At 42.1% G+C, this 21,183-nt stretch overlaps 1 protein-coding gene across 3 annotated transcripts in view; it reads left to right on the forward strand.

Annotated features, from left to right (window-relative positions):
* sh3pxd2aa (SH3 and PX domains 2Aa) overlaps positions 1-21,183 on the forward strand; it is a 109,010-nt gene that overhangs the window by 57,186 nt on the left and 30,641 nt on the right. For 2 of the 3 annotated variants that reach the window (XM_061083552.1, XM_061083553.1), the window contains exons 6-7: positions 2,879-2,904; positions 15,568-15,696. In XM_061083552.1, the coding sequence (XP_060939535.1) occupies positions 2,879-2,904; positions 15,568-15,696 (155 nt within the window). The remainder of the gene's footprint in view (positions 1-2,878; positions 2,905-15,567; positions 15,697-21,183) is intronic. The other variant, XM_061083554.1, reaches the window with a different exon arrangement.

The raw sequence follows: 21,183 nt of genomic DNA on the forward strand, positions 1-21,183 counted from the left end.
TCCACCAAACAAAAGTCATTCTTAGGCCCCTGTACTCACCTCCCTGATAAGTTACAACCAGTCATTTCCAGGTCTCACACCCATTGTATTGTCACTCTGTGTAGCTGTTATATCAGCAGGCATCCAGCATTAATCTAAAACTATGTTTGCAGGCATTACGCCATTGATATTTTGGTTATGTGTACTTTGTCTACTTTTTTCATGTCACTTTGTCCAATTTGTGTTAGCAAACCAGGCAGGCATCCAGGTTTACAAAGAGGATAATAATGCTAGCTTTGACGGAGACCTGTTCAGCAGACGACCAGATGACCTGCTGCCCTGTTCAGTCATAAACTGAGCTTGACCACAAACATCACGTATGAAGGCTGCAGGCTCAATGCACATTATTTTATGCTGGGACATGGAACGAATTACCAGAAAAGGAACAAGATTCCTAGTTATTCCAATTGAAGTGACTTGATACAAGTCTTCTCATTAAGGTATCTAATACATGCTTAGTTATATGAATATGTGAACACAGCCATTTACTTTATCTTGTGCATCAGCAACTTCAACACTATTGCGACAGGCCTAGAGTAAAAAGGGCAAAACATCCTTGGAAATATTCTTTCAATTCTGAGGCTTGGCCTGTCCACAGCATACTTTCCACTGAGACACAACCAGATCTACAGCACAGTAAAAGTCATTGGCCAAAAATTTGAATATCATCCATTCCACATGTATTAGAGGCCATGTGTAGATGGATGGAATAAGTCAAGGGGTCAAGTCCCGCTCTCTGTGTCCCACTTTCGTGACAATGAAGCATTCTGGATGCTAGCACACAGTGATCTTGGTGGGGAGGTCGTATAAAGGCTTTATTCATCTGCTGTGACCAGTCACAAAGAGACAGATACATTAGATCACAGGGGAATGGATGAAGGGACAGAGAAAAAGAGAGATGGGACTACCCCAGTGAGAATAAAGAAGCAGAAGCTGTTGTATCTTAAACGAGACATGGCATGTGCCGTCTCATCTGTCTGCCATGATGCTGTCTTTTGTAGAGCACTTGTCCATCTGTGTGTATCCATGTCCATGACCAGCATACATGTCAGTGTGCCTCTTCATTAGCCTGAGTGCCGTTGCATCGGACTCAAGGGAAGGTTCTCATTAACCTCATGCAGTGAGAAGGCACTACCTTGACCGCTGGCGCTGCTGCCCCGAGCATTATGTGCTCTCCTGGCACTGCAGTATAATATTCACCTGACAAGATGAGAGGTCCCTCATTTAAGAAATGGGCTGTTTCACAAGGGCTAGGTCAGTCAGGTGACTCAATTAAGGATGCTCTTGCAGATGGACTGTTGATTCTGAATCTAGGGGAATGACGGCGATCATTTAGATTACATATTTACTGGCTTAAAGATGTAATAGGTAACAATTCTTCATTAAAATGTCTCGAAACGACTAGACCCAAGTTATATATAGTGTTGACTTTTGTACTCACATTACCCAAAATGATTCCAACAATGTTCAATCCCAGAGAAATCCCCCATTTTTCAAGGTAACAGGACATTTCATTTTGGTCACCTTTCAATTGCGTTACATGCGCTTCAACCATGGCTTTGCACGTCACTACTATAATTCCGGGTCAAACAATGACGAAGGTATAGCACACTGGTAAAGAGTTAGTTATTGGTCACACGTAATGGATCATGTTTATTCATTACCATTTGCTGTGTAACGCTAAAAGAACTGTAAAACGTTACCTCATCGGTGAATATGATTTGGCCTGAGTTAACACAAACACAGATGTTCGTACGCACACCTACTTACCTCACACACATCCCTCTCTTACACAGAAATGTACCAACTGTCGTCAGCTGCGATCTGGTGCACCCCTTGAAAATGAGAGTCATGTTGCTATCACTCATCAAGAGACCACTTCACCTCCTGATCTCTATATCCTTTGTGGGGGCTGATGTTACTGCCTATATGTTGGCTATTTTTAAGCAAAGTATGATATTTCACAGGGGTGAGTAGGTTCTAGTGTGATTCAGCTCTTCTCCACAGCATTGAGCTTTAGTTGTATTGCCTCTGTCTGTACTGCTGCAGGATGACGTGGCTACAACAAGGATAGATGGAGGTTTTGATTAGTCCTTGGGCCAACTTAAAAAAAGACACAGTGATTTTGTTTACCGCAAGAGAAAAAGACAAGAAGGAAGTAGGGGAGGGAGGACTGGTTGTGACGATGGACAGATTGTCAGGTCTGCATTTCTATAAATAGCACGTCCTGTCTTCACCTGATCTCCGCCTTTGTTTATCCTTTTTTAACCCAATTGCCACAATGCTTCTGCCACACCGAGTCTGTATGGCACTATGGACAGATGCAGACGCAGGCATGGTCAGCACAGCAAACCTCATACACAACTCTGTGTCACCCCCCCTCATCTATAGCTTAGCCTTGTGGCGTAATCCCATTAGAATCCATTAAGCAATAACTTCAGCTGATCCTTTGAAATGTGGGGAGAGGTCGCATGCTTCTCTGACAGGGCGAGGGAAGGAAGGAGGGAGGGAGGAAGAGAACCAGTAAAGAGGATGGTGGTGCCGCTTTTGAGTCACATGACCAATTTCTGTCTGTTGCAGGGGGAATAGGCAGCTGGCCAAAGTCATCCCTCCCTCTTTATCCGTCCTTCACTCTCTGTCTCCCTCTCTCGCCCTCAAACACATGCATTTGTTAGTGTGCTAAAGCCGACCGCATGCATGTGTTTTTGAGTGAGTCCAGTTGCCAGCTTTTGCCTTTCAGGAGTATCTGAATTCGCATGCCGTGACTGCATGCGTAGTTGTTGACGGAGCGGCGTGTGTTGTCACTAACCATGTCCCTCTTGTGTTGCTTCTCCTTCAGGGACTATGGGTCCAAACGCAAGTCTGGTAAGTCACCTGTTTTATCTTTAATGCAAGCTTACTGCAACATTGTTTATTTCCCAACATTTTGCTTTAAATTTAAATACTCTTTATGATCCCAGGAGGGACGTTATTCTTAATGACATATCACTCTCAAACTCTTTCAGTGACTTGTCTGGTATTTATGAGATGTCAATGTGTTGTATGTTCAGTGGTCCTGCTGCAGGACACTAACTTACTGTCCACTGTGTCTTAGGGTGGGTTCAAAAAGCTGTCAAGCCTTCTCTTTTTGGCCGTAGATGTGCTTTGCAGTCCAGGGTGGGGTCTCTGAATAATAATTCTCAGATTATTCCTTGGCAAGTCAAGATAGTGTTATCAAAAAAAGTGTTATTCTCCTTCGCTTCAGCTAAAGTTCTAGATGTAGGTGTTTGGATGGCACCTGTAGTTTTGCCAATAATTCAATAGTGAATGAGAAAGAATAATTTTCCTCTAGCAGAGATGTTTGTGAAGCTATGCACTTCTAAGGATCTTTGGTTTTATCCTTATGCGTGTGCTCTATTGTCTTGGGACAAAAACTGTAATATTTAGTTCCACACATGCTAATTAATAGACCATACAGTTAACAAAAAACATTTGACCAGTTCCACTTGATCAAATATGTGTTTTTGGTGCAGGCTAACAAGCCACAAAACAACCAGCCTGTTTAGCCCTAAGACTATTCATTCATTCTTTTCTTTCACAGAATTTGAACCTCTTAAGCGATTGTAACAAATCTATGGATCATAGAGGGTATTAGCCACAGTGTAGCTGCTGAACATGCATGTTGATACATGTGAGTCAGTAATATCCCGGAGCCTCCTTGTTTAGGGGCCAGTAAGACTAATGTAAATGTTGGAAACTATCAGTCTCATATCCTTTAAATTACTGAAGAGAAAATGCAGGAAATAGATTGTGGTGAATCAAGGCTATATGATTCTCTGAAAGTGACTGAAAGCACCAGTTTGTCTTGATATTGAAGTAACTTAAAGGTTGTGTATGAGACTGGAAATGTCTCGAGAAAGTCTTTGAGAACGAGTAGTTCAAAAATAATAGTTAATATGTGGTGACCCATGGATTTCTACTTAATCTATAAAAGTTTTGTATAGGGTGAAGTTATTCCTTCCAAGTAAACAATCCTCGAAATTAATGCTGAGTTTATTTTTGGACTACAAGCACAGGCATCCTATGACCCCCCTGCAACGAATCGGTTTGTTGTAGTCCCAGAGATCGTGCACTACCAATTCAATTACATCTACATTCCAACTGATTTGGTTGCTTGGAAGCCGATTGCTTCTTCAGATAAGCCAGCTTGTGTTTTTTTTGCATCCCCTTAGTGATTGTAGCACATTATTGAACTTTCATACAGGTGGCTGTGGCCTTTTTGTCAGGCAACCCAAATCTCTGGGATGTAGCCTAGTTAGATGCCATTCGACTGACCAAGTAATCTCAGCTGCAGCCTAAGGTAACACAAAGTTAGCGTAGCGAGAAACTGTCTGAACGTTCTATTTTTTAAACTTTTTAGACAGATGCACAACATATGCAATATGTTGGGCCTGGAAAAGTGGCCCATTTTCTCAAAGAAGTGCCCTTTTCAACGGATTTCTCCAGTTTGATTCTTGCAAAGAAATTTTTAATTTTATATTAGATGTGGTGGCTGTTCTCAGGCTGCTCTCTGTGTTCATACCTAAGATACTCTTGAAGGCTTCCCATTTATAAAAGTGAGTGGCCATTACAACCCCTTCACTTTCCATTGCTCACATCACATCCACTTGTTTTGGGTGCTCCCTCTCATTTGATTCCATGTAATCACAGAGTTTTCCTTTTTTTTCCTTTTAGTTTTTTCCGTTCACTGATGTTCAAACAACTTTCCCCAAAATCTGTTTTGGAATTTAACAGAATAGTTTAACATTTTCACCATAACAAGAGGTGTAACAGGAGGCTGCATCACGGCATCTTCTCATTTCATTCAAGTTGCCAAGCTAAAACCTGTGCTGACTAACTGTATCAGGAAACCCTCTCTTATTATTGGTGATCAGTTTTGAAGTTTAGTCAGAGCCAGATCAGCAGTTTTCCTCTACTATGAATCTCCGTGCTGATTGAGGCTGCATGCAAATGCATCTGGAGCTCGGCTCCGTACTTGATGTGCTTGAAGTACAAAGCTGATATCAATCTTCTCCTCTAACCCTCAGAGAGAAAATGAAAACGTCATTTCCAAAGTGATTACCTGTTTCTTTAAATTACTTTGAGTGGTGATTTCTCGGAATGTTCATCCATCATGACTGTTGCTGCTTTCAAAATCTACTCTGTTATTCTTTTTTTAATTCCAAACAGATTGTTGTAGCAGCTGGAAATGTGAAATGCATAAATTCCACTGCACTAGATAACTTTTCTAAGGAAACATAGGATGTTTTGAATGTCGCTGACTGTTTGCTGACTCAATATTGTGTAATATCGAATCAATAACAGAGGGTGGGCAAAGTGGATAAATCTGTAACAGATGGATAAGTACTGGTGGACAAAAGGTTCTTCCCGGATTCCTTACTACACCTCATCTCTAATAGATGGAACAGTGGAGATCATTGTTCAATGTATTGGCATGATCCTGATACATAAAAGTGTAAAACCTGAAACTGAACTTCAATAACTTCCCACAATAGTTTGCAAGAATTAGGACTTTTTGTTTTTCGTTGGTGACCCTTGACAGAAAACACTGATTCATCTCTCTTTAGAGACAGTGGGGTCAGGTCCAGGGAGTTCCAGGGGTCAAGGCTCCGTCCTCCTTGTCTACTCTGCAGTGTGCAGATGGAGCTCACACTCCTATGTGTGAGGGCCAGATTTGGAGGGAACGGAGGACGGCTCTGTTTGGCCCACAGAGGCCACAAGGGTTGCGGCTGTCAGACAAACACTAGTTTGTTTACGTGGCACAGTGGATACGATTTCAGACTGACATCGGAATGGCCAGTCGAATATACTCAGAGGAGGGAGGAGGGAGGAGGGAGGAGGGCTGTGTCTTAAATTGTGTGTGTGTGTGTGTGTGTCTGTGTGTGTGTTTTGAGGTTTTTACAAGTTTGGGATATGTGGACATATCTGTTAAGCTGTCAGTGCTAATTAGGATTTTAGAGCCAGGTTGTTGTTGTACCATACGGAGCTCCTCTGCCAGTAAACACGGTTATATGACATTTACACCCTCCATTACCTGCCTCCACATAAAAACCCTGTAAGAATAAAACCCTTCTCTATGTTGACATTTACACATCCACCCGAGCACTTTATTTAGCAATAATAAGGTCAGTCCACTCCCCTCACACACATGTTGAATACACAGTAAAGGGAATATTGATTTAGAAAGATGAACAGTAAAATGGTCTTTTCCAGGTTTAAACCGACAAGGCTTTGGCTACATATATACTACTATGTTTAAAAAAAACATCAAGTGTGTTATAGGAATACGCCTGGCATCCATAATAACTCCGCAGTACCTTTATTTTGAAAACTCCGGGACTGCGTTTCATTCTGGTTGAGCTGAAATGGAAATGTTTGAAACAATGACGTAGACACTCACAAGTGCTTGCCGATTGGGTCTTTTCATCATACTGATTCATCAGGCTCCTCTCACATGACCCCCATCTGGAAGAAAACAACCGGCATCAGCATTGGCTACCAGTGTAGAACGCAACATGCATTGTGAATTACAGCGTTGCTGACCCTGCTGCCTTAAGCTGTTGTGCAGTTAAATTCTGTGTTTAAATGTGTAGTAGACAAGCTATTTTCTATCAATCTGCAACAATTCCTCTTAACACGGGTACTTGAGTGGTCAGGCGATATGCGTTTTCAGTCATGTTAGTATGATGGGGATTAAGGCTAATACAGAGTAAAAACATTCACGTGCACATAGATCATTTTAGTTTGAAAATGCTGTCTTCAAACTAAAACGTAGGAGTATGGATGTAGCAACCTAATATGAGTGTGAGCAGTAAAGGTTATTCCCTGGTGGTAGTGTTGCTGTGTCTCTAACATTTTTTTTTAAAGATAGGGAGAGTGTGGACGACCCAGAGGTGACGTTGAAATCACAGAGGTGTGTGGTTTGATCCCCTCTTGAAGAGGAGCACAAACACCGTGTCTCTCCCTTAGCTGGGACTGGGGACTGTAGGTCAGAGCTAATGGCTGTTAGCATTGTGTCACGTCATCGCAGAGGATCCATTACTTGTTACTACCGGACCCATTCCCCGCCACATCGTTTGTCACTGCAAAACGTTTGTGACACAGTCAGAGAGAAATTGTTTTGTCCCTCCTCCTCTTTTGCCAAACACTGTATCAATACTAGTTAGCTTCAGCATGTGGTTTGACATTGTCAGTGTTGGTGTCACTCTCAGCCGCTGTTCTTTTTCACAAGTGTCGGATCAATACTGGTTAGCTGTAATTTGTTATCGGCCGCATTTGTCTTGGTGTCAGGTGACAAGGGTTTATCATTGAAACTGTTGACTGTGATTGTGGTGGCAGCAGCTTTAGCTCGCTGTGTGAAGGGTCTGCACTGACAGTCATCATGAGGCTGCAGGTTCTGTCAGGCTTTTTTTTAGGATAGAGGAATGTTTATCATCTAATTATGTTTCTAATGCTGCCTGCTTCGTTTTAAATACAGGTGAGTATTAGGTTAAATATGTGATCATATCATTTTGATGCTCTGTATCACTTAAGGATACTCTACCAAATCAAACCTTAAAAACACTCTGAGCTGACCAAAATGCTGTACAATAATACAATTAAGAGAAGTACAAATGAAACAAAATTAAATATAATTGGAATAAAAAGGCTAAAAGGTAAGTGAAAACAACTTAAGAACACCAAAGGTCTGAGAAACCAAGTCAGTCTTCAGTTTACCTTACATATGTCTGTACAGAAGGAGAACAGTTGTAAATAATTTACTTTTCAAAAGCTTTTTGGGAACTACAACAAATATTTTTACCTCTCAGCCTCGGCCAGGGGACCACCAGGCACAGCATGTCAGAGGATCTGAGAGATTTTGTAAAGAGGAGGCAGAGAAACTCCCTTATATTACAGGCTACAGGAACACTAACATACTTAGGTTTAAATTGAATCTACACTGGAGTTTTTGAGCCCCACCCTTGTGGATCAGTAACTTTAGAAATTTACAGCACATTTACATTCACAATGCAGAGATAATTGTGATAATTTTGGTCACTAAAATCGTGATACAATATGTTCATACCTTTTTATCTCTTACCTTAAGGAAGCACTGCTGGTCCCTTTTGACTCCAGCAGAAAGTGATACTTTTGTAAATACTATGTCTTTTCACCCTTTCTGTTCCTTGTTAACTTCACAAGAGGATGTGTTTTCATCTGCGCTTGTTTGTTTGTCTGTTAGCTTTGTTTGGTTTCTGGTATAACCAGGGTTATGCAAAAACTACTGGACAGATTACCACAAAACTTGGTGGAATGATGCAGAATTGGTCAGGGAAGAGCTCATTAAAGTTTGCTGTGGATCTGGGTAGGAGGCAGATCCAGGAATATTTATTTCTGTTTCTTTAACATTGTGAGATTTACATTTTTCAACATTTTTATTGATTTCTCAGAAAATAATTCATGGATTCGGATTTGAACTGAAATCACTTATGGCTTGACTTTATGATGACACATCTGCCACTGACCATAAACTGGATCCAGTTTGGTGGTGCACTGTGAATTGAAATCATGGTAGGATAACTCAGTGCACCCAGTGAACATGTTACAAAATATGTAAATGGCTCTGGCATGCGTGTCTAGCTGAGCCAGATCAGTTGTGATGTCTGGCGAACCTTTTGAAGACGTCTGTAAGCTTCCTCCTCTTTGTGATTCATTTCCACACATGCAGTGGATATACATATACACATAGAACAAGCTGAAGATGAAATCTAGCCTGGTATGAGAGACACAACAAAGACCTCAAAGCTAGTTCCTTTTCATTAATTAATGTTACGATCAACTGGCCTGCATTCCTTAGCCATGGTGTAATAGGAGTTGCTCAGATTTTCTGCTCCATCCATGATTGTCCTGACAAAAATCAGTGCTTTCAATATAGCTTCAAGCTCGTCGACAGTTTAATTTGAACTGGAGCTGGCCGGCTATTTTAAGTTAACAGTCACCAAATATTTGAGGCAGCTTACTTTTTTATAGCAGTTTTTTTTTGTTATGTTAGAATTTGACTTGTTACTTCAAGCGAACTAACGAGGCCTCGTGGAGATTTGGTCCAGGTTTAAGTTTAAAACATTTTTTATTTTAATCCCACATATTTACTTTATATTACGCTGTACAGATACCCTGTCCTCCACTCCAGTGGTCCTCCCGCCACAGGACTTAGCTTGTTGATGAAGGGGTGGGGTCGGAGGGGTGCGCTGATGTCAGCAACAGGACATTTCTTTTCAAAACACAATCTACTATGTCGATAGAAAAACAAGATGGATGGCTAATAAGCCCTTCCAATCCAAACCTAGAAAGCAGGGCTTTGCAGATGCCATTTTTCACCCTCCCTATAGGCCTTTAATTGCAGGGTAATGTAGACATTTGGGGTCAGAATTCCTGGAAGATTATCCACAGCAGCAGAAGGGACAGAGGAAAAAAGCACTGCTGTTGCTGCTGGTTTTCGGAGTCATCAGCCAAACCTGAAAGGAATTAAGCATCAGTATGTGCGTGTTTGTGTGGAGGGAGGTGGTTGGTTTTGCAGAGGGGACCCAGAGTAGAGACGAGAGGTAATACAAATCAGATGTTGAGCGCTACACTGAGAGCAGACGGGCGGGCGGGTAATAATCAAGGTATAGGGCGTTAGTGAGCGGGATTTGACCCTGGCTGACCTGGGACCAGCCCATGACTCTCCCTCTGGGGGCAACATCAATCCAGCAAATCTCCTGAGGCTCTGGAGGATAGTGAGAGGGGATTTGGCTTTTTTTATCTCACGTGAGTCAACGGCAAGGAGCTGTTGGCTTCTCAGCAGGCGCAGCACTCAACCAGATCCAGTACAGAAGGCCGCACATAAGCATAAAAAGCTGGTTCCTTCAGAAGTAAGACAAAAGTCCACTTTCTAGGAAACAGCGCTCTTCATTGATGACTGGTAATTTTTTTTGTTGCCTTTCAATTAGGATGTTAAACCCTTAATTCAAGTGCAAACAAAACCTCTAGTTCGAACCCCCCAAAATATTCACCGTTACCATTTATGTCTGTTTACATCAGTTCTTTATATATACAGTTACATTAATTTATGGATAATTATGGGACAGTCATAGAATCTTTTCATTTTGCAACACCTTTCATCACCAGTAATAAATGTTCAAGCAATAACATTTATTGCCTCCTTCTCCTTGGAGCACTCTGTTTGAAACCTGTTTTTAAAAAGGAGAAGCTAAAAAGTCCAATTATTTTACTGGGCTGAGAGATTTTCACAAATTTCTACTTGAAACAAAGTTGATGCTGACTTAAATAAAAACAGTCATTACTATTAGATCTGAGTTATCTATGCAGAATAGAAGCAAAATGTGATTCTTTAAAGCACAAATACAAGCACACACGTTGATGGACGTGGCTTGTAAAGTGTGTTTTGCACAATGTTTCTTTTTTTCTTTAATTGTGTTACAGAAGGCATTTCTGCTTATTCTCAGCAGCTGGCCCTGCCCAGGACCTGGTTTCAGCTTCTCAGTATTGTTATAGCCTGTTTCTCGGACAGTGCTGCTGGACTACTGCTGGTTCATCCTTAAGGGAAAAGATTACAGCTGGACACTAAAATGTTTGTTTGTTATGAAGCTTCAAATCATGGCCTCCTTGAAACACATCAAAACAGCCTCTCAGGTTTTATCCTGCACCTCTGTCACTGTCCTCTCTGATGCATGGTGCTTAATTTCCTGGTTGGGGTCTGAGAGTTTTTTTGTTTTTTTAAGACGGGGGCTGGGCAGAAAGGAATTTCTTTAGAAGTGGCTAACGGCCACCTCAGACATTCCAGGAGGTGGAGATATAGAGATGGGAAAAATGGAGTGAATGATGAAGCCATGGTGGAAAAGGAAGCATGGGAGGCAAGTGTTTTGCAGCCTGAGGGATGGAGGGTTTGAGACAGAGATTAAAAATGGAAGAGATGTTTGTTATGTTAAGCACCAAGACATTTGTATGTTTCTTGTCACAGATGCACTTAATTCCCTTCAGTGTAGAGGAAACACAGAGTTTAAAACACAGGCCATGACACGTGTATCCTTCAAGGACTGCAGAGATAATTTACATTGGTTCGAGTGCTGTGTTTAAATTTATTTTGCCCCAGCATATACTTAAAGTTGCCATTCTTTGCAAAAGGCAGATTATTTACAAGGGCTTCATCCTTTAGACTGAGAAAAAACAAGGGGCATTATAACTTTCTCGTCCTAACCAACTTTAGCACTGTTGCTGGGCAACAGCAATAAGGGCGAGGTGAGCTGGTGACGGCAATCATGGAAAGTCATGAAGACTGCCTCACATGGGCGGGTAGACCGCATCCACCGAAGGATGAAGCTTCTGATTTACGGTACCGTGCTGTACTTAAGGACAGTTTATAGACACTTTTTCTTTGTTACTTCCATTTACTTACTAAGGCCATATGCTTCCACTCCACTAGATTTATTTGACGGCTCACTAGTAACTTTGAAGATGTAGATTTGACACAAAAAGCTTCAAAAATGCAACAAATAGTTAAAGATTAAACCAGTGTTTGACTCCTCAAGTCTTACTGAAAACAGTGACATTACAGATGTCTGTGAGTTGTAAACAGGCTCTACCCAACAGTGAGTTTTTCCCTCTTTAAACTTCCCACATGATTTCATATCTATAAACATTCAAATCTAATCCATCAAATCTAATAACGTCATGCACAGTAATACAATAGTCAGAAGACCAACCAGTTCTGGTCTAACTTCATTTTGCTGCTTTTACACATGCACTTAAAGGATGTATCATGCAGTACCATGCAGCAGTATTTTTAGTTTGCTGTATTTTTACTTTTACTTCAGTAAAGGATTTGATGATGCTTCCAATCTTGATTCCCTCTGTCAGTGCGACTGGTCTGGGAAATGTGTAATCAATACTCTCCTCACCTTCTATGTTTTAAGGCTATGATGTCACTCGAAGAATAGTGCAGGGTGTGGTTTCACACATATCTCATTTTCTTCTTCTCAGGATTCTGTGAAATATAGTATCTGTGGCAGAGCCAATCAGGAGCAGAGTAGGGGCGGGTCGTAGCAGAACAGAATACCTGTGAAAGATCAGGCGCACTGGTGCAACAAATGGCCATGTTTAGTTGCTCAGTTTGTGGTTGGACCCAGTGCTACAGGTGTGCTCTACCATACTTTTGCTTCTGCATGCTCTCAAAGTGAATAATCTCTCTCTCTGCTTCTCTTCTTCCTTCTCTTCTTCTGCAGTATGGATGTACGGCTTTACAGACAGCCCGAGGAAAGAGGCCTCAGGTAGCCTTGTGTGTCTTTGTCAACATGTCAAAACATGCATGCACTACTGTGCCTGTGCGAGGGCAACGCACCAGCTGCATCCCTATAGGTTTCCCCCCCCCCAATCTATTTTTCTTTTCACACTTCAGCTTTCCCTCTACGTCTGCTTTGCATGTGCTGTCATCACCCTCTCCTTCCACCCATCTGCTGCAGTTCAGCCTCTTTTTCTCTGCAGTCTCTCTATCCATCTCTCTCTGCAGACCTGCTTGCCGCTCAGTGCCAGAAAGCCAGAGCGTGGACTCTTGGTCTACATGTGGCGAAGCGCCTTAGACTGAAATGGGCAGTCATGTCTGGTCCTTAAGAATTGTCAGTAACACTGGTTTTAATCACCATATGTGAACCTAATTCAACTGTGGGCGTGTGTGTGTCGTAATGATGAGTTGAGAGAGGTGTAGATTTGAAATTGTCTATTGCAAATAAACATCCTAGCAAAGAACATTCAGTTCCTGAAAATATAAAAACTTCTTTGACACGGTACAATCACAGATTTGCCCATCTGGTGTGTATTTAGCAAATGTTCTTTGAGACATTTAGCTGTAATGGAGGCATTGCTGGGGAAAGACACAGTATGTGGTTTCCTTCCATTAGAGGGAGCTTTCAGTGTGTCCTTTAGGAACAACAAATACAAATCCTCACCAAGTGTATGGGTGGAAAGAAATTGCATGATTTTGACAAAAAAAAGTTGTCATATATATATAAGTATTGGACCATGAAGGGCAGAAATGTAACAGGTTTTGGGCATTTGGGATTTTCTCCAGGCGTGGCTGCCATTACAACTGCTCACAGCTTTTAAAAAGCTGGATCTGTTCTGCTTTATTACCTCTGGCTGACTCTGATGGCTCCATGCATGCAGGATGCTGACATTCTCAGCAAAACAGTGTGTTCCCTTTCTTAATTTTCTCCTCCTGGGACAAAGCTAAAGAAAGACAGAGTTGAATACCCAGCCTCACCCAGTGGGGGAGGTAAGGTTAGTTCCCTGGTGTCTCCTGCCTGTGTGTTTGAGTTACAACATGCAAAGATGCTTAAATGGGTTTCAAGCACTGCACAAATGCTTTAGCCTACTTCTTATTGTCCCGCGCATTCTTATAACAATATTACAAGGCCACAGTGAGGATACAGTATCTTGTGTATTTGTTCTGAGGTATTCCCTTATGTCATGTTTATTAGAGCCTCAGGAGAGCAACTTTCTGTCAGTTGGATAGAAATAGACTTAATCTTGCCTTTAATAAGTTCTCTTACATCTCAAAGACCTAGATATGCAAAGATTAACTCTCATTGTACAATTCATCTTCAAGGTTTAGTCCCGTTAACAAAATGACAAAGTGGCTGACTGCATTGAATTCACTATCTCAAAGCAGAGAGAGATTTGCTGACAAGGTGTGATGCTTACATTGATTCTCAGCCATTGTAGTTAGGCAGAGTTTGTGTGTATGGACCTTCTTTCTTTGTATTTTGTACATGCTCAAGTTGTTGCCATAAAGAGACAGATTGTTGGGCTCGTTCTTCTTTCATGCAGTTGGTGTGATGATGGCATGGACATTAGCTGTTTTTGAGTTTTGTAACAACATATTGCAGTGTGGGCTAGTAAAGATCAAAGATTCAGCTTCCAAACTCCCAGAGAATTATGTGCTTTAGGTCAACCCTGTGTTCGCTGTCAGTTTTTAGAGGCAGTGCAGCCAGAGTTAAAGTTTGAGGATGGATGTGTGAACACACTCTTCTCTGACACACAGACAAAAATAATGCAAGCTTTTTGTCAGCTTACAACATTATCCGGTTTACATACTGAGGGTCTGATGAGAAGGCAGGATGTGGAAGCAGACAGTAGACAGACTGTCAAGAATAAAAAAAATTAATCCTGCCAATGCCTCTTAAGTAAAAAAAAACTTGAGTAATTGATCATTTGCCTGCCTTGCACTTAGACATCACAGCTCCACACCGAGCAACCTCAATGTCACCACAACAGATGATATGCAGTTTTTCAAAGATCTAGTGTATTTCCCAAAATATTGAAGTATTTCTTAAAAATTGTATTTACAGCTTTTGGGCTACATTATATGAGCAATTGTGGAGCCTTTGAAACAAATCGGACAGATATTCAATTCTGATTTGTATGTATCGTTACTTTTGTAAAATAAATTCCAACAGCATCCATTAATTCTGACTGTGTTTTTGCTCACATCGTTGACACAGACACACTGAGATACTTGAACAACAGAATACAATTTTATGGATGTGAAGCACAATCTGCTGTAATGCCTCTCTGAATCTGCGTGATTTCTTCTGTGGCCAAACAAGCAAAAAAGTTGTGTCTGCAACTCAGATCAGATGTTGACCGCGTGATGTCAGAGGGTGAAATCACTGCTGGCATCGAAAAGGTTAAACATCAGAGAGAAGGAGAGAGAGAGAGAGAGAGGGAGAGAAAACAGAGTGGCCTAACTCCAGCTGAAATGCTTTCTTCTTTTGTTTCACATAAACATGGACCCAACCTCCTTCACTGTTCCTCTCCCTCTCTCTCCCTCTCTCTGTCTCTAGTCCACTCATATGTTTCTATTTAAGGCCAGCAGTGCCGACTACCATGATTGGTGTGTTCACCCCCCCTCCCGTCTCCCTGTCCAACGGCTGGCTCCCAGCGGCAGTGGAGGGGAGGCCTTTCCACTCAACCGCACTGTTGATTTTCCACAGGGAAACTTCACCATTCTTCCACTCATTCGCTCCCCAGTCTTCCCGTCCAGTCGTTAGCAGCTCCTGTATTTATCTCCTTTTTTGTTTTTCCCTTGCAGTCTTTTCCTTTGGATCTTAAAGTTTGGTTCAGCTCATGGATCGGGTTTAGGTGCAAGATGCTGCCCCTGCAAACCAATTCTACGTGGTCCCTCCTTTTGTTTTGATTCCTTCCAATGCTCCTCAGTCCTTCGCTGTGGGCCAGAGGTCGACTCAGCTATATGGCCAGACATTTGGGACGATGCAGCCAAGTCGTGAGCTCAAGTTCTGATTGGTCAAGGGGGAACAACAGTGGGGGGGAGAGGGGATTGGCCGATGGCGGCGCACCGGGTGCACAGCGGCAACAGCGGCGGTGGAGTTGGTTGCGGTGGGCGTTCGAGGGGTGCCACGGCGGGCAGGTGGCTGACAGCCTGTTTCTTCCCCTCAGGGATTGACAGCTCGGAGCCTATGGTGCTGGAGCAGTACGTGGCCGTGGCCAACTACGAGAGGCAGGAGAACTCGGAGATCAGCCTCAAGGCCGGTGAGACGGTGGACGTGATTGAGAAGAGCGAAAGTGGTGAGTGGATTCTTTTTTTGTTCATGTGATATGAACATGTGTGTTGATTTCTGTTAGCCTGATTCACAATAAGATCCGTGACAGAGCCTCACTATTAACACACTGTGTGTTGTTTTGAAGAGTAACAAAACATGTGGCTCCTATACACATTGTTGGAACTGCTTGTAGTTTGATCATTTGTTTCTTCCTGTTTGTATCTGCCGCTCTCTGAGTACACATTAGAAGCACAAACAAACACCACACTTACACAGAGTTTCATGCTCAGTCAGCACCTTTCTGTCTCCCTGCTTATGATTTTACTCTCTCTTTCTAATCCCCTTTGTCTATACGGGTCCCCCACTCCAGCCTCCCTCCCACTCCTCTGCTCTCCCTTCGTCTTTCCCCTCTTCTCCTAATCTAACCATCTCCTAGCCGGGGCTTGGCACCACCTGGAGGTGCTGTTTGGCTGGCAGAAGTCAGTGTGTGTGTGTTTGTGTGGGTGTGTGTGTGTGTAAAGGCAGTGTTATAGCTGGAGGCAAATATTTTTGCCTTTTGCAGCAAAAATGTCAGAAGTAAATTCAGAAGCATTTTTCAGCGTTTTAAAAGTGAGATCTATTATGTTTTATTGTGTAGGTGTAAAGTTAAACATAGTCAGCATTATCTGTTCAGTGAACTTCTCTTGTAATAGTGCAGATCAGCTGAACAATACCATCGCCAATGGATGCAGCCATAGATATATCTATGAATGCAGCACCTTGCTTTTCACCTTGTATATGCAACTATGGAAACTGTGTTTAGCAATCCAGAGCTGGATCTCATTTTCCACGAAAGCGGCGACTTGCAGCCAGCGACTTGTTCTACTCAAGATAATTCAGCAGAAAGCCTGACACAAACCTGCTGTGTCCCTGTCATTCTCCCCCGCTCTTATCTGTTCACTGATTACACATGCAAATCCATTTCCTTTGAGTTATCTCGGGTTGCTCAATATTGAGCGATTATGTGCTGTAATGAGTCAGTTTTAGCATAGAACCGGCAGCTTGTCATTTCTCTGTGTGACTCACATAGCATTTGGTGCCTTTCCCATTTGTCTGCTGTCAACATAAAAGAGATAAGTGGTAAATTAAGTTTTGACAGCACAAAGCAGTTCCATAGGAAATTATTTTTTCTTTTGTGATGTGGCTTTCAGTCAAACTTGTACTCAACCAAAACTCAATGTCTTCTTGAGATTTGCTGATCTGCTGCTTTCCGGTCTCCCTCTCAGCTTAGTTTGGTAGGGTTTGTCAAATGTCAAGTGGGGAAATTAATTTCTATCATGTATCTTTAACTGCTTAGTTTAATGAATATTCCGTGTCCCTTGGTTACACAGTTATCTTCTTTTAGATGATCCCTTTTCTCTATATTTGGCTCGACAGCATGTGCTTACCAGCTTCATTCTGATCATCCAACACTGACTGATACAGCAATAATGTCTTATTTCTGAGGAACTCATGGATATGCGTGCTGTTGGCAATTACTGGCTAAAGAATTGGAGCAACAGCCATGATGATGATTAGGATGATGAGGATGATGATGATGATGACATCAGTCAGGGGCTTTGCCAAGACAAACACATCTGAGAGCTTGTATAATATCCCACAACCCCCTTCCCTCTTTCAAGGCTTCTCTGGTCAGAGCATGCTTATTTTCTTTGATGTTTTCAAAAAAGGACACTGACGGTCTGACTGTTAATTGGAGCTTATTTTCTTTGACATCCTAGTCAGTAAGTGTCAGTGGAATACTGGGATATATTTCATCATTTCCAGAAAATGATGCAAACCATATTCTACCCGCTCTTTTTTCAAATGCTGATTTATTTCACTCATTGTGTATTTATGGTATTGTGTGAACTAATTTGCTTTTAATCATTCCAACACACTATTTCAAATAGATTGTGAGTGTCTGCAGGCTTAACTTGAGTGGAATCAGATGTTCTTCTGTCTATGTGAGAAGTTGTTGCCCTGGCAAGTCTAGATCCAGCTGTTTAACGGAACCATGTCAACAAGGTCCATCGGCATCCAGCAAACAGTTTAAATCACACCCCCCACTTTCACAATCATAATCTGCGTGGGGGATGGAGTGTCTGTGTATTGTTGTGGGCCAAAAGGGGGGGGGGGGGGGCAGACCGGAATCATCCCTGAGAGAGGATAGAGGGCTCTTCTGGGCCATTGTGCTGGTTGTCTCTCCCTGCTTCCTCTTCGAACATGGGAAACATTGAGCATCAAGAGAGAGGAGCGTCCCAGCTGGAGAAAAAAGTCTGCATATGTGACCAGTTAAATTACATGGAGTGTCGGATAGGGAGGAAGTGATGTGAAAGAGACTGAGAAGAAAGGTCAATGTTCAAAAGGTTGAAAAGATACAGACCTGTGCCAAACTAGGCACATGGAACAATGTAGTTGTACTAGAAGAGTGAGATAGATGTGGTAGGAATATATTTTTGATGAATTTCTTCCAATTTGCTTGAATAAGTCTTGATTGTTCCCATGTGGTCAACTGATGCACAATGCAGAACAAGAAAACATCAAAATACAATCAAACAGTTGGGAGAGTACTTTTTTGTAATGATCAAACGGTGTCTGAAACCCCAACATCATATTTTTCTGATGTTGGACATGTGACAGGGTTGCATTTGCCAACCATTGTAACTGTCCAAAACCAACAATCCCACATTCACACCCACTTTTCACAGTTACTGCTCAGATCTATGGAGTTAATAGTTGCATAAAAGGTTGATTGAAGTTGGTTCATCTTTATCAATAGACAAGCCAATTTATTTTCTCTTTGAGCCCTAAACCTTTCTCTCTTTGCTGTTCTGATGAACTGGTTTCATTAGGATAAATGAGCAGTCGACATTGTTTCCATCATTCCTCCTTTTCGGTGGTGTTGGTCAGATTTTCAGTCTTGTTTGGCCTTCAGGCTTTACTTGTGCATATTGGTATTAATAGATGTACATGTGTTTTAAAGTGACGACAACTGTACAGATTTGGGATGTGTTGGTGGTCGAGGGGTTTGACACCCTGACTATGAAACCGCAGTGTTTAACTTCAAATTTGTACTGTCTTGTTACAAGTGCTCAACTTCTACTCTGAAAAAGAAACCTATCAATCTTATGAAGACATGGCCTCAGCTTTAGCTGTTGTCTTTCTCACTTTCTATTATTTATGTTAGAGAAGGATTTGTTAATATAAGCAACAAGCCTTCCACCTATCTGCCAGAGTGACGGAGTGGGAATATATAGAATAGGAATATATATCCCTTGTTTCATCAGCAGAGAGCCCGAGATTAATGGATCTGCCAGGAGGACCTTGACACTAAAATGCAAACAGGATCCTTTGGGTTAGTGTGCCGCCCAAACCACAACGCCAGCAGGAGAAATCATTTGCCCAAATGTCCTGGCCTTCCTTGTTGCCAAGTTTCAGGGGCATTTCATCACAGTTTTAAAATGATTAGACAGATTTCCTTTCCCCTCTCTGGACTTGACTATACACCTCACATGGTGCGTGACCTCCAGCTGTGTTGCCAGATAATATTAATCCTCTATTTTGGAAAATAAAATAAAATAACTGTTGCTTTTGCTGACTAAAATCCACAAAGGAAAATTGTTACTTTTGCCATTGCAAGTCAGCAAGTATAATGCTGCTGAGAGAATCAAAGTCAGATTGGTGTAAGTCAGATTGACTTCATTTTGGTCAGTCTAATCTCAAGACCTACTTACTTGCTAAGCGATCAGCTTTTTAAGATGTCATTTTTAATATTAACAATAATATAAAATGCAACAAACTGACACTGAGCAATTAATGAACTAATCTTTTCACCATTACATGTATAGATCCATTGAGAATACAGCAGAGATCAGACAAATATATCCAATTATGTCGTGTGAAGCAGATGAATAGCAAATTGTTGTTTTATGGCACTATCATAGTGTTAAGTATTTCAGCGTATCCAGTGCTTAATTTGTAAATCACAAGGTGCCGGAACGCAAAGTACATATGACAGCGCAGGGGTGACGAGACGGGCACAGGTCCCGGAACGCATACAGAAAACGGTGCTGAAAAAAACATGCAAATGCCCACTGACAATGCTGTGGGACTTACAAGCCTTAATTTCAATTAATATCCATGGTATAAATTTTATGACAATAATTTACAATTATTTTAGGCTATACAGCACAGGCAAATGCCCACATCAACACAGGTGGGACTTACAGTCAGCAATTCATTTCTCAACATAGATCTAACTTGTAAAACATAAAAAATAAAAGTTCAAAGCTTACAATAAATCACATAAATCTTCCATTATTATTATTTAAAGATTGGCACGGCGGCCCATTAATAGACAGTATGCTCATCATATTTAGTCCAAAACACCCCACATCACGACCATTACTGTGCGTAAAGCACCTTCAGCTCCTCAATTAACTTGTTGCACAAGTTGCAAACACAAAAATCAAATGAGAGATTTATAACAAAACGTCACATCAGCGGCGGTGTGTCTTTAGCCGCCGCCGCCACCCCCTGCCCTGGACGATGTAGCGAACCTCGTCCGCGGCAGACCTCTTGTCAGGGGGGGGCGTGGCGGCGCCGGCCCACACAGCATTCGCGATCGACGTATTGGCCACTTGTAAGAAATCACTTTTTTTTTTGGCGTGACAAATTGGATGTGTGTCACACGCCGAAAGCGTGAGAGTTGTCAGCTCTGTATTCATATTTTTTTCTATACGAGAGGTACCGGATCAGCCCAAATAAGTCCCGGAAGCCGGATCCTGTTCCGGCATGATCCGGCACAAATTAACCCCTGAGCGTATCCTTATAGCTGTGGATTTAATTCATATTTTATATTACAGAGTGAAATGTCAAGGGACAAATGATCAAGTGAAACACTGGGGCTCTTTTTACCAGGCTTGTGTGGAGGGATCTTGAAAAGCTGTTGCTTGAGAAGCCAGTTTGACATACCCTCCACCTTAAGTGCAGTCCATGTCTTTAATTAAAGCGTACTGAGGGCTAGCTTAAAGGATGTAGTGCATCACAGACGGGTGTTTTGGACAGGGTTCACATGGGATGCTGGAGGCAAGCATTAGCATTGCGTCCTAGCTATAAAACAGACAGGCAGCATCAATCAGTGTGGTACGTCTTGAGCCAGTAGATGGCCCACTATCATGCTCACAACACCCTAGCTTAGCCATGTTAGCGGGCTACTCCCCGAGGCAGTAAAGACGAGCCCAGCAGCTTCAGACACTTCATTCTTAGACTTTAGCTCAGACAATCGAGGGTGAGTGGAGCCTCAGAGGAGACTGTACTTTACACTGACCATGGAGCCACTTTCACAGGCTCAGGCTCAAAACAGCATGTTTGAATAAGCACAGCAAAAACATGCACAGAGGTACTGCCAGAGAATCTGACAGGCTGCTGGATTTTCTGCATTTCTCAAAAGTCTGTGTTAATGCTTCCGTCATGCTCATTTAAAGATGAC

This window comes from Limanda limanda, chromosome 2, assembly GCF_963576545.1.
Source record: "Limanda limanda chromosome 2, fLimLim1.1, whole genome shotgun sequence".
Lineage (NCBI taxonomy): Eukaryota > Metazoa > Chordata > Actinopteri > Pleuronectiformes > Pleuronectidae > Limanda > Limanda limanda.